The 13,881-nt window shown below is 41.0% G+C and overlaps 1 protein-coding gene across 2 annotated transcripts in view; it reads left to right on the plus strand.

Moving 5' to 3' along the window:
- Nucleotides 1-7,189: 7,189 nt before the first annotated feature.
- The window catches only part of PIP4P2 (phosphatidylinositol-4,5-bisphosphate 4-phosphatase 2), a 60,042-nt gene continuing 53,350 nt past the window's right edge, over nucleotides 7,190-13,881 (plus strand). The window contains exon 1 of one of the 2 annotated variants that reach the window (XM_073330606.1): nucleotides 7,190-7,390. In XM_073330606.1, coding sequence (XP_073186707.1) covers nucleotides 7,285-7,390 — 106 coding nt within the window. In that variant the 5' untranslated portion in view covers nucleotides 7,190-7,284. The remainder of the gene's footprint in view (nucleotides 7,391-13,881) is intronic. The other variant, XM_073330605.1, reaches the window with a different exon arrangement.

Below are 13,881 nucleotides of genomic sequence, written 5' to 3' on the forward strand. Positions count from 1 at the left end.
GTGGCAGTATAGAGGGACCTCCTCCCAATCCACTATGTTTTGTCAACCCTGGAACTCTTAAACCACTAGGCTATTTGCCCCAAAGGCTAAATTTTCCTCATCTTTCTGTCTAGCTCTTCTTCCAAAACACTCCCAGCTAATGGACCACTCATTCCTTGGTCTGCTCTCACTGGAATGCCTGTCTCATATCCATTCCTATTTAAAGCATAGGCTGCATTTATATCTGAGGCCTGGTTTTTAATCATATGGGTCCAGTCCTCAAAGGCATTTAGGCTCCTAACTCCCATTGATTTCACTAGAAGTTAGGAGTCTAAATACTTCTAAAGGTCTGGGCCTCTATATCTGAGTTTTATACATGGTAGCTAAAACCATAGTAGGAGAGTATCACCACCTTCCCCCTCCCACAATCTGACCCTGTGACAGAGTGCTAAGTATGAGTCAGAACTGTGTTCACAGCAGCTCCAATCAGGCAATGCAGGTTGGAGCTAAGAAGAGCTGTGCCTAATTTGTGGGTGGGGCAGGGTAGAAAGGCGACGGGCAACAAAAATGATTAGGGGACTAGAACACATGAGTTATGAGGAGAGGTCGAGGGAACTGGGATTGTTTAGTCTACGGAAGCGAAGAATGAGGGGGGATTTGATAGTTGCTTTTAACTACCTGAAAGGTGGATCCAGAGAGGATGGATCTAGACTATTCTCAGTGATAGCAGATGACAGGACAAGGAGTAATGGTCTCAAGTTGCAGTGGGGGGGGGGGGTTAGGTTGGATATTAGGAAAAACTTTTTCACTAGGAGGCTGGTGAAACACTGGAATGCGTTACCTAGGGAGGTGGTGGAATCCCCTTCCTTAGAAGCTTTAAGGTCAGGCTTGACAAAGCCCTGGCTGGGATGATTTAGTTGGGATTGGTCCTGCTCTGGGCAGGGGGTTGGACTAGATGGCCTCCAGAGGTCCCTTCCAACTCTGTTATTCTATGAAACTATGATAAGGCTAATTAAGCCATTAGCCAGAGCTCACAAATAGGCATAGGAAGAAAGTAAAAAGGGGGAAAGCAGTGACAGGGAGAGAGAGATTGCTTGCTCTCCCCTGCTTGTTAAAGGTGCTATGTATGTTGTGAAGGTGGTGGGACTCATTTATAAATAAACTGCACAAGGTGTTGGACCAGCACAAAGGTCTCTGCGTAGTTTGTTGACCGAGACAGAAGCAGGACCAAGGAGGCCCTGTTACAGACCCCAAATATTAAAATTAATGGCATTTTCTAGATTGCCACCTAAATGAATGTTTGGCAAGTTGTATTTGACATATAAGAATGGCCATACTGGGTCAGACCAAAGGTACATCCAACCCAGTATCCTGTCTTCTGACAGTGGCCAATGCCAGGTGCCCCAGAGGGAGTGAACCTAACAGGTAACGATCAAGTGATCTCTCTCCTGTCATCCATCTCCACCCTCTGACAAACAGAGGCTAGGGACACCATTCCTTGAGACTCTTGTTAGTAATTCAAGCCAAAGAGAACTGCACCTTTACTATCTATACTGAAATATCTACAAAGGACAGTACTGAATAGAGAATCTGGAGAATTGCACAAGATCTTCTCTGGGAGTTATGCACACAAAGAGATGCAATAACAGGCCCTATTATTTTTTATGCTGTTGGCTAGATTTAATCACACCAATATCAAAGATAAAACATCATTTTATTAGTCTCTCTCTAAAGGAATGTATAGCTAAATTGCAGGGAATTTGTTTCTATCATTACATTTTTTAGTGTGGAATCAAAGCCCACAGTAAATTGTCTGATTTCCATTTAATTTTACAACACTAATCCCTGTGGATATTAGTGTCCTATAGGGCCTGATCCTGCAATGGATTCTGTGGAGTCACTTACTTCGATGGGGCTTTGTGTGGGAACAGGGGTCAGCCTGCAGAACCCCAGTTGCAGGACTGGATGCTTTGTTTGAACTCTGAAGATCTTATTTTTACTAAGTTTTCCTAGATCATTTAGCTCAATAATACCTCTAAATTCCCATGCAGCGGATAAAGTGTTTGCATTAAATTGCAAAGGCAGCATGTTGAAATAACAGTGTAATGTTATATTTATTTAATGCATTTCACACAGCAGGAATCCAGAGAACTTTACAAACATTTGTACCTGTACATGAATTGTTTCATCCACCGGTGAAATGTGGCAACTGTTTAATGAACACATTGCACTAAACAGCAGTTTCAGCCAGAAAGTGAAGAAGGATGGTCATTCAAATTGAAATGACAAAGGAAATTTAAGTAGGCAGAATAATTATCCAAACTGGAATTTGGCCAAGATGCTGCTATGCTTGTGATAAGTGCCATGGGATCTTTAATGATCAAAAGCTGTCAGGACCTCTGTTTTAATTCTCATTAAAATGATGTCAACTCACTCCTTTTCACAGTCCCCTCATAGCACCATTCTGGTGCATTGGCTCATTCCTTAGGACTTGGCTACACTTGCGAGTTACAGCGCAATAAAGGAGCCCTGGGTGCACTAGCTCACTACCTGTCCACACTGGCAAGGCACGTAGAGCGCTCTGACTCTGCAGCTACAGCGCTGCTGGTACTCCACCTCAGTGAGTTGAATAACCTTTGCTGCACCCCCGCTGGAGCGCCACGGCACCAATGTGGACGAGGTGTTGCATTACTGCGCTCTGATCAGACTCCGGAAACATCCCATAATCCCCTTAAGTCAAGTGGCCATTCTTGTCATTGTTTTTGAATCACTGTAGGAATGCGGATATGACCTTTGGAAGCTCTGTTTCTGACAGCTGACATGCTTATCTGCTCCGAGACAAAGCAATCATTAGTGTGAAATGCTGTGTGTGTGAGAGAGAGAGGCTGGAGGGGAGGGGGGGGTCTGCTGCTACCTGAACTTACAAGACAGCATGCTGACATGCTCTCAGCCCCCCAAAAACCCACTCTCTCTCCCCGCACATACACACAACACACTCCCTGTCACACTCCAGCCCACTCACCCCCATTTGAAAAGCATGTTGCAGTCACTTGCATGCTGGGATAGCTGCCCATAATGCACCACAACCAATGCTGCTGCAAGTGCCGCAAATGTGGCCACGCCAGTGCGCTTGAAGCTGTCAGTGTGGACAGACTGCGGCCCTTTCCCTACTGCGCTCTACGAAGGCTGGTTTAACTCAAAGCGCTCAACATCTGCAAGCGTAGCCAACTCAGAGAGAAGAGTGCCACCTAGCGAAGTGCCAGAACCAACCTTGGATCACCCTGGGTTTTTCTTGAACATCTTTCATCTAAGAACTAACATTATTTCATTTTTTAGATCAAAGACCAAGAGGGCTTAAATGATAAACAGGTAACTTAAATCCAAACTGCTGTGCTCAAAATAACTGTGTAATGTTGAAAAAAAACAACCCGGAGATGTAACTAGAAATCAGAGATCAAATAAAAAAATCTAGGATGCCAAAACATAGAAGATACATCTAAAAACCAAGGATCAAATGAAATTCATCTAGCTAGACAGATGTAACAGAAAAGAAGAAAGCAGAAAATTGCTCAGAAACAGCTAGTATAGTAACGTTTGATTGAAGTTACTAAATGAATTGAATGTTTTTACAGCAGGAAAGGATATACATACATATTTATTGAGTTGTGAACTCAGATACAAAGAAAAAGAGGAATCTTGAGAACCGGTAATGTGATTAGGTGCAGATGAAGCAATTAAATTATGTTTTTGAAAGGAACTAGTACTTTCCAGGGGAACAGGGAAGGGTTCACTGTGCTCAAAATAACTATGTAGTGTTGAACACTCCCCCATCCTACCCCCCGAAGATGTAACTAGAAATCAGGGATCAAATACAGTGTTTGTAATACACTGACTAATACAAAGCTAGACTAGAAAAAAATGTACATCGTGTAAGCAGTTTTCCTGCCAATCAAGATTACAGTTTCCAATGAGAATTATTTCAGATTTGGGACTGTGTGTTACTTTTATACTTACTTAATAGGCAATTATTTAGACACCAATCATTCTCCAGGTATAGGTCAGTATAATGAGATGCTTAGCTACAATAATTGTTGCCCATATACCCAGAGTTCAACTAATTAACAGATCTGAATTGTAATGTAGTTTTCCATTTAGGCAGTTGGCAGTGATATTAGGGTTTTTAAGTCTTCCTCTGAGGCATGGAAAAATGCAGTGGATGGGTCTCACACAATCAATTTCCTGTAACTGCAGTGCAGTGGGCATTGGTGAACCTGCCTATCTTCTACCTCTTTTTATTTATCCTTTCTAGCTATTGTATCTTTCACAGTACAGCAGAAATGGTAAGGGTGTGTGGCTGGAAATGTCAGTTCCTTTATTAGAAATCCGTATATTTATTGAAAACTGGGTACTTCATAGCAGGGCCACAGTAGGAAGCTGCACTGGAGGTACATTTCAACTATAAATACTGAAGACCTATTATTGAGATTCTGATATTAGCCTAACACTATCTTAGAACACCAACAAGAGTTGGGGTTAAGCAGCATGTTAGCCCAGATCCTCAAAGGTATTTAGGCATCTAACCAATGGGAGTTTAAAGGGTCCTTGCAGGAAAAGGCTCTAAAGTCTACCCTGATCCTGAGCAGTGCTGAGAACCACCAGCTCTTATTTAAATCTATGGGAATTTGGGTTGCTCAGCACCTCTCAGGATCAGTCTAATTTAATGAAAGGACAAAAACAAAATCACATGGTTCAGAACTATGTAGCCTTGAAGTTTGCCTCTTGAAAAGTCAGTTATAGCATTTTCAGAGGGGAACAGAACACGGGGGAGGTTTAGGTTGGATATTAGGAAAAACTTTTTCACTAGGAGAACGGTGAAACACTAGAATGTGTTACCTAGGGAGGTGGCGGAATCTCCTTCCTTTGAAGTTTTTAAGGTCAGGCTTGACAAAGCCCTGGCTGGGATGATTTAGTTGGGGATTGGTCGTGCTTTGAGTAGGGGGTTGGACTAAATGACCTCCTGAGGTCCCTTCCAACCCTGATATTCTATGATTTTATGAAAGCAAACTCCAGAGAGCACAGTGTTTGGAGACGACAAGAGGGCACTTGCTGGGTGAGGGAAAAACTTGGCCTTCAGCCTGGTTCCTTGCCAATATGCACCTAACCACCAGGTTCTCTGTCAGGTATTATTCTTCACATGGCAACATTAGAGCTGGTCAAAAATCAGAATTTCCATTCTGCAGGAAATGCCAACATTTCAAAATTATTTTTCATCCTGAATCAAAACGATTAGTTGAAATTTCTCGTGAAAGGACAATCCTGAAATACTTCATTTCAGAAATGTCAAAATGTTTCAATAAGATTGAAATGTTTTGTTATGTTTGAATTGTTTCATTTAAATTTATAATTGGCTATCGTATCATATTAACCAGTCAAATGATAAATTCAAAATGAAACACATCATCCTTATTGAAATGAAACATTTCAATCTCAGTTAAGTGGAAATGTTTTGATAACTTCCCATCTAAAATTTTGACAAAATCAATATGTTCCTGTGAAATGTTTCTATTTCCTTGAATCAGCATTTTCCAATGGAAAACTGTTCTGTCAGAATTTTTTTGGCCAGTTCTAAGTAATAAATCTTATAAAATAAAATTAAGAGGGAAGGAATCTGACTAGCTAATGAAATCGCTGTGTGTGCATCCAACTTCAAAGTTCAGGATCAGGACTTATTATCCTGTTGTTACAAAAATGTAAGAGCATTTTCCCAATTCACACTTCAGGAAGTTCAATTGTCCTAGATAACCACACTTCTGGGATGGCTGATGATACTTGGCAATCCACCTAATGCCTCAGGCATATGATATTATCCAGAATAACTGCACACCTTCTTGTGTTATCACTTACATGCCACACATTAGGAGGGCCTTGAAATCTCTAATCTGTGGGTAATGTATCAAGATGACACAGTGTGACAAGCATATGTCTCTTTGCAATCTAGGGCAAAAAATACAATAGGAAAGATTATCCCCAGTTCTTCAGTTGGGATTTCCAGCTGGTGCCTGAGGGGGATTTCAGGCAGAGACAGTATTAAGTGGTGCCTTGTGTCCTCAGGGAGTTCACTGACACCAGAAGAGGAGACCCTTCCCAGATGAGCAGCAGACTCAAATGACAAAAAGAGTATGAATTTCCTTATGCATATTTAAAACTGTAATAAAGGTCACTGATTTGCTATCATCTTCATAAGCACATCAGTATTTACAATCACAGGGAGGAAACATCTGCCTCCTCATCAGGTTTTTGAAAGATGCAATTGAAAAAGTAGTAACAACAAGGCCAGCTACTACATGGATCAACTCCCTTTGCTTTTTGTTATTTACTCTATCTTTATCTCTTTTTTTTAGTTTATTTTTAAAAACATTATTTTTTTCATGGGATCTTTAATTTTGTGCAGACACCCCCCTGCAAACTGTCATATAAAAACCTTGAGAGTGAGCGAGAGAGACATAACAGATCAAACCACTAGTAAAAAAGCAGAGTGAGAAAATACTAATTTTTCCTCCTTTGTTTAGTAAACTTCCAGATGAAAAAGCAAAATGTACCCATCTCTTTATCTCCCCATGCTAATGGTGTCTGCATGCAATTCTGGAATGAAAATCTTATTTATAATGTTAGAGAGACAAAGTGGGTGAGGTGCTATATTTTATTGGACCAACTTTGGTTGGCGCAAGAGACAGCTCTTGACTAGTGACAGGACAGTGAGAGAACAGGTGTAGCAAGCAAGGAGGAGGGGGGTCCTGTGTGTGTGTGTGCGGGCACCTCATGACAAACCCCCAGGTGCAAGGGCTGTCCTCTCCTGCTGCAGTGGTGGCCTGGGCAACCATAGGCATTCTGGCTCCTGCTCATGTCCCAGTTTCTCTCGGGAGAAGAGCCTGCACACCAGTTGCTCCTTCCTGCAATCCTCATCTTAAGGCTCAGGCATCAGCTAGCCTGGAAAACAAAAACAGCTGCCACATAAGCTATCCCCCTCACCCCCATCAACTCCGGCCGAGGCTGCAGGGAGTGGAAGCTCTGCCCTTCCCCATCCTCCGCCTCTTTAGCTTGTGACATAGAGAGGGCCAGCTAGTCCCACCCCCTCCCCTTCAGGTCCCGCTCCCTCTCCTGGGCCCGCTCCCAGTCCCTCCCCCGTCTTCTAGCGCGGCTGGTGCCGCTCCCCCCCCCGCTCCCGCGCCGTGTGACACGCTCGCACGCCGGCCGAGCGAGGAGAGCGCTTCCCCGGGCTGAGCCTGCCCTGCTGCCGCAGTAGTCATGGCAGCTGACGGGGTGGACGAGCGCTCCCCGCTGCTGTCCGCGCCCAGCTCCGGCAATGTCACCCCCACCGCGCCGCCCTATTTACCGGAGAGCAGCCCCAGAGGTAAGTCCCTACTGCCCCCCCCCCCGCTCTCCGGCCGGCCTTTCCAACCTGCGCGGGGGCGGGGGGCCCCGGCGGGGGTTTCTCGGCGTGCCCCGGAGGCGGGGGTATTGTCTTGGCGGGGGTGGGAAAGGCTGCACGATGAGTTTGCAACGTGCCGCATTCCCGGCTCCCCCGCAGCAGCCATCAGTGCATTGTTACCGGCGGCGAGTCAGACCTGCAGAGCCGGGCGCGCATCGCTCAGCAGCCTCTGCTTGGCCGAGGCAGGGGCAGGGTGTGTTTGGTGCACACGTTGTTCCCGTGCCCTTGAGAGGCTGTTGCTTAAAAAAACAAACAAGAAAAACCATGCAATCTGTATTGATCTTCATTGAAAGCCTCCTCCCCCGCCCCCCTCCCCCGACTTGGGGGTTCCCTGTTCCTACGACCCACCAGCAAGTCATATTTTTTAACCTCCGTTCAGATCTCAGTAATTATGGTTATACTGAAAATCGTTTTTTTTTTTTTTTTTTTTAAATCTGGGTGGGATATTGCATATTTAATTGGTCTTCATTTAAAAATGCACGCACCTTTTGGTGCTGCTTGTGAAGCACCTCTTAGTGAAAAGTGACTCCAAACTTCTTGTGGAGCTGACAGTACCTTTCACCTTTCAATATCTTCTGCTTCAGTTGTCTTGACAGGAAATAATGCTTGCATTATTATTAGGCTTCGAGAAAATCGCCTCTGATTTGTGCCTGATTGCTGACAGCTGCTTTTGATGGGGCTGCCTGGCCTTGAGGAGGGGGACGGGCCCTTCTTGGGCCTTGAGACAAGCAGGCATGTGTATAGTTTAGTGAACAATAGGCTGAAGGAGGAAAGGAATAAACAAATGGCAGTTTCTCAGGTAAAAAAGCAATCTCACTTTCTTTATTGCATGGACATTTGGGTAGCAAAGAAAAAACTGAGAAACAATGGATAATGCTTTAAAAAAGGTAGGGTAGAGCATGTTTCTGGCAACACTGTTCACATTTGAACTTTTTTTTTTAAGCTAATTGTTCACAACTTCAGAGCAGGCTTGAACAGGTATAGTTATAATAGCAGATTCACACGTTACAGTTTGAAAAGTAAATTATTGGACTTTAGTCCTTCCATTAATTAGAGGTGGGATTAAACCAAAGATATTTTAACTGCGAAAAACTAAATTCAGTATGGTTAACTGTTGGAGACAGAATCTTACCAGCAAGCATATCTTAAAGAATCAAACCGGAACAAATGGAAAAAAGACATGAAAAGACCCCATTTAATTCCCAACGGTCATTGAAGTCTTGTACCAGTAGGCACCAGGTGGTGGAATTCTAGTCTGGTGGGCAAACTGGTACCAGAGAGTAGCTCTCTGTACAGTAGCATCTATACAGAATAAAGCAGGGTGGATTTGATTTAAATCATGATTTAAATCACTAGTCAGAAAGACCTGATTTAATCATGGATTTCTGCATAAAAGTGCATTCTTGTTGGTTGTTATAACCTTAATACATATTCTTCACAACTCAGAGATAGATGTAGGTTTCATTTTTAGAAGGTGCATGCAATACATTTTTAAAGTGATTTATTTTGAAAACTTTTCAGATTAGTTTTACAGCTATATCAGAAAATGAATGATTTGTTTCGTTATTTAATTTACCAAAGGTAAATGAAGCAGATAGTTCACGTCCCAATGACTTCATAAATATCTCCAATTCAACAGGTTAATCATTAATATTTGGAGGATTTTCTCGCCATGCTTTATTAGGAGGAGAACATTACCAGACAGACATTTAAATTGTTTTATTTAACTAAAACAACAGTGTTATATATTCTGGATTTTTTTTCTTCAACAGCAAACATTTAATACTTTAACAAAGCAAGCATATGATTTTTTTGAATTTAGTTAAACATTCAAGTTTTTTAAAATCAGGTTTGTTTTTGTTAAAATTGTTTTTAACTCAAATAGTTAAATGAAATATTTAAAAAACAAATAAAAAATTAAATCAGCTATGTCAGCCAGGTCAACATGAGAAACTTAAAATATTGGCTTCTGCAGGTAACTCGGTCGTCTTCACCTTCATTTTCCTCTTTCTTCATAATCTGGAAAAGAAAAACAAGCTTTCCTGCTTTTTCAGGTCCCAAACGATTTCTCAATTTGGAATGAATTAGTCCAAAGGAAGAAAATATTCTTTCTACACTGGCAGAAGAAGCTACTGCTGTTAAAAGTGAGATTATCACTTCAACAGTCTCTAAGTGCTTAAGTGACTTTCACCAGTTCACTGGTGTGACTTTCTTTGAAACATCATCAGCAAACATATATTTCTTGAATGGTTCACCCTTAGCTCTGAAGTTCATTATAGTTGGCATTATGGAGGGATGATTGCTGGAAGTCCATGCCATAGCCAACTTCTCTTCTTCAGCAGTTAAGGTTTGACCCTGATACCAAGTATTGAGAATATTTGCAAGAAAATGAACTGGAGATAGTGCTTGTCCCATTTGTTTTTTTAATGCTTGTAATTTAACTCTGAAATCTTTGGCTAGGAGGTGCATCAATGAGCACTGCAACCGTATGTTATTAGCTTGGGACTCTCTTCTAAATTTCTTCTAGTCTTGGATACATTTGCAGCATTGTCTGTGACCAAGCTGGGTACTAGACATTTGAATTTTTTTTCACAGTTTGTTATAGCTTTTACTGCTACTTCTTGTAAGTATTCTGCTGTGTGTGCATTTCCTGATGTATCAATTGTTTCTGTAAGGAAGACATTCCCTTCTTCTGTTGTCACATAAACACATGCAACAGGATCATTGTGGACATTGCTCCACCCATTAAGACTCAGGTTAAGGATTTCACCCTCTAGATCTTTTGCATACTGCTAAATTTCTCTTTCATACACTTTATCCAGCAATTTGCCTGTGACATCTGCTCTGTTGGGTGGACTGTTGGGTAGACTTTTGGGTGGACTGCTCTGTTGGATGGTCTTAATGACTGTACCATGTGAATGAAGTGTGGGTTCTCAATCATACGGAAAGGAGAGTTTGTTGCATAAACAAACAGGGCAGTTTTTTCTTCAATTACCTCTTTTTGTAATTTGCTGATTCTTATCACAAACTTATCTATGGTTGTTTCTGGATGATGGAGATTTTTTTTTTCTTTTTGCTACAGGTGATATACTGTGGCTGTGTGACATACATGATGTGATTGAAACACTGTCATTGGCAGATAACTCTGAAACTATAGAAAATGATGGTGATCTTGAAGGGGGATAGTCTTCAGAATCCTGTATGTTGAGGATGGATTTTCCTAAACAAAATAAGTCAATGCAGTTATTTAATTATTATTACCATACTGCTCATTTAGTATTACTCATTGCATTCGCTGACACTCAGTACTACTTTAAAGGTGAAATTGTAAAAGGAAGATCTGCCTATTTCAGCTATTTTTTATCACAACTGCATCTAAAATGATAGTACCGCAGAGTAACAACTATTTTTTTGCTCAAACATGAGAATTCAGGAATAGTCCAGAAGGAAGACAGGCAGTCCTTAAGAAAGAAGTATGAAATAAAAAAGTTTACCAACCTGAAGATCCTGCATGTTCAGACGTGTTCCTTTCATCATCACCAACGCAGCTTCCTCCTGAGAATGAGCACTTCTCTTGATGTTTCATTTGGGCAACCAGGCCTTGCATTTATTTGTTGCACTGTTTGCATTTTGCACGCATGCCTGTCTTACCCTCAGGTAGAGGAACTTCATTAAAATATTCCCAAACTGTATCTCTTTTATGGCCTGCTGCCATTATAGGTTTTCTCAAACCAATGAAGGCTACTCTCAGAAAGACCTCAAGACTTCTGTGATATGCTGCTCAGTTTCACTTCTGTTTCTACTGCCTGTCCCTCCCTTCTCACATTTATCTCCAGACTTCTTCTCCTTGTCCAGATCTATTCCGCCCCCAACAATCTTCTATTCATTGAACTTTTTGAAACTTTGCACGTTTAGAGAGAGGTAAGGGATTGACTCTGGGTACACAAATTTGCAGAGGGATAATAGGGTCTGTTATTTTTCACCTCTATATATTTATTTATTTATTTAAAAACATTTTTGCTGTTAAAAAAGCACGTTATCTTTGGAGACACAAATCCGCAGTTTGAGAACTGCAAAACTAAGCATCTCTGATGCTTTTACTAAGTGTCTTCTTGACTGAGCACTGAGTCTCATTGGGTAGATAGAAAGATTAACCTAAATAATCTATGCAGAAGCCCCTGGAACCCCATAAAATTGGGTCCCGAATCCATGAACTGTTGGAACTCATTTACAAAACTTTTCTTAAACATTGTATGAATATATTGTCTCATACTGTAGAATTAGAATTTATAATCCCAATTCCATGATGAGATATCTTTGAGCTATAATGTATCTTTATCTTTAGATAGATTTTTTTTCCCCTCAAAAAACATTTTATCAAACAAATCCAATTTAAATAAAAAAAATCTGATTTTTTTAAATTTATTTTTTATTTTTTTAAAAAAATCATTGATTTTTATCCACCCTGGAATAAAGTGACTAACACATCATTGCGAGTTTGCTTTTGCAGGCCACACCCAAAAAAAGAAAGTTTGATAGAAAGTCATTGACTTGTGAATCTGGGATCCAGATTAATGCTGTGTTGTTAAACTCTCTTCCATAGGAGTAATAAAATTGGCCTGTTGGTAAAGGTTGAATGTGCAGTAAGAGGGAGTTAATTTTTACTTAAGAAAGTAACTTAGATTTGGAGCTAGGAATAGTAATAAATTTGATCTAAAATTTAAATGTAATTATGAATCTATGGTTTGCAAAATCATTGGTATAGATGTTTTTTAAACTGGTTAAACCTCTTGAATGAAACAGAATGTCAGAAAAAGCTCAGACTGTCTAAACTAAATGAGATTAGTTCAGTGTTAGTGGCAGCATTTAAAGTATGAGGTTCCAATCCTACTCAGGCTGGCTTTAATAGGAGCAGATTTGGGTCTCTATTTTTACCAGGCTTGTTACAAATTAGGATCTCCAGTTTTCAGGTACAGATTAAACAGTAACTAAATATAAACCAAAAAGTGGTTTATGTGAGAATACACTCTAGATGGGAGTACTAAAGAAAGTGGACAAATGCTGCAGGTGAGCAAATATATATTTTGTATACTGTAATCTTTAAACTGTCAGAAAATCAGGGCTGGATATGAAAATGTAGCTCTGCTGTGCTCTTGGTTAACATTAACCATCATCTACCATTCTTAATTGCGCAAACCAGTAACAGAGGTCATGGAGATTGCATTTTCTTTCCCTGGGATCTAATTATGCCTTTACTCCTTATATTTATAACTTCCTTAGCTTTAAAGTATATAGGTTTTCAGGCATTTTGAATTCTCATATTCAGTTACTTTTTTCCTAGGAGTCTTTGTTTTGTAACTATTACTCTATGTACAGTTCAGAGTATTTTGAAAATGTGATTATTAATTATGTAATGGGAATGAATCAGTGCAGTGACTTAGGTTTGGACCTAGATATAAGCCTATGTTGTAGCACTTTTCTTAAACCTGGTTTTCCTGCCAATTGATATTGTTACTTAATAGTTTCTATGATGTCAGCAGTGAAAATTTGTAAGAGAGCCCAGCGCTTATATTTCACGTTCAGATGGTAGGAGGAAGCAACAAGCTTGAATGATTTTGAAGTGTAATATTTTTATTAAAACACTCTATACTCCTCCCATAGAAAAGGTGCAGAATCCCTGTGTTAATAGGGTCCTTAAGCATTTTGTTGTGCTAAGTATGTATGCCAGATTGCCTGTAAAAGTCACTTACATGAAAGTCAAAATTATTTTGTTTTGCTAGTATGGCTTAAAGCAGTGTTTTCCAAACTTTGTTTACCTGCCGTGTCCGCAGGTTTAGCCAATCGTGGCTCCCACTGGCCGCGGTTCGCCACTGCAAAAAGTGGCGCGGGCCGAGGGATGTACTGGTTGCCGCTTCCCACAGCCCCCATTGGCCTGCCGTGGCGAACTGCGGCCAGTGGGAGCCATGATTGGCCGAACCTGCAGACGCAGCAGGTAAACAAACCGGCCTGGCCTGCCAGGGGCTTTCCCTGAACAAGTGGTGTCCCAAATTTGGGAAACTCTGGCTTAAAGGAATAGTGAAAATTTGCTGGCATACAGTATATAGGCTAAGTTGCTGTAGCTTACTAGTTAATTGCTTCTCTACCTCAGTTACCCTTGAGGAAGGCAAGTTGCTAGTTAAAAAGAAAATGTATACTATATGGCTGCTGAGCGCACTGTAATGTATACACAAAAGAGTTAAGGTTGCACATTCTGCAATCTGAAACTGTTAAGCTACACACAGCTAGATAGGCTGGCCCATACACCTTAGGAGACTTGCAGGAGAAACTCCTCTCTCTTGTATGTCTTAGGAGCTGCAGAGATGCTGAAGCAGGAGTTCTTCAGTGGTGAGGTGCCAAAAGTAGATCATGGGGGA

This window comes from Lepidochelys kempii, chromosome 2, assembly GCF_965140265.1.
Source record: "Lepidochelys kempii isolate rLepKem1 chromosome 2, rLepKem1.hap2, whole genome shotgun sequence".
Taxonomy (NCBI): domain Eukaryota; kingdom Metazoa; phylum Chordata; order Testudines; family Cheloniidae; genus Lepidochelys; species Lepidochelys kempii.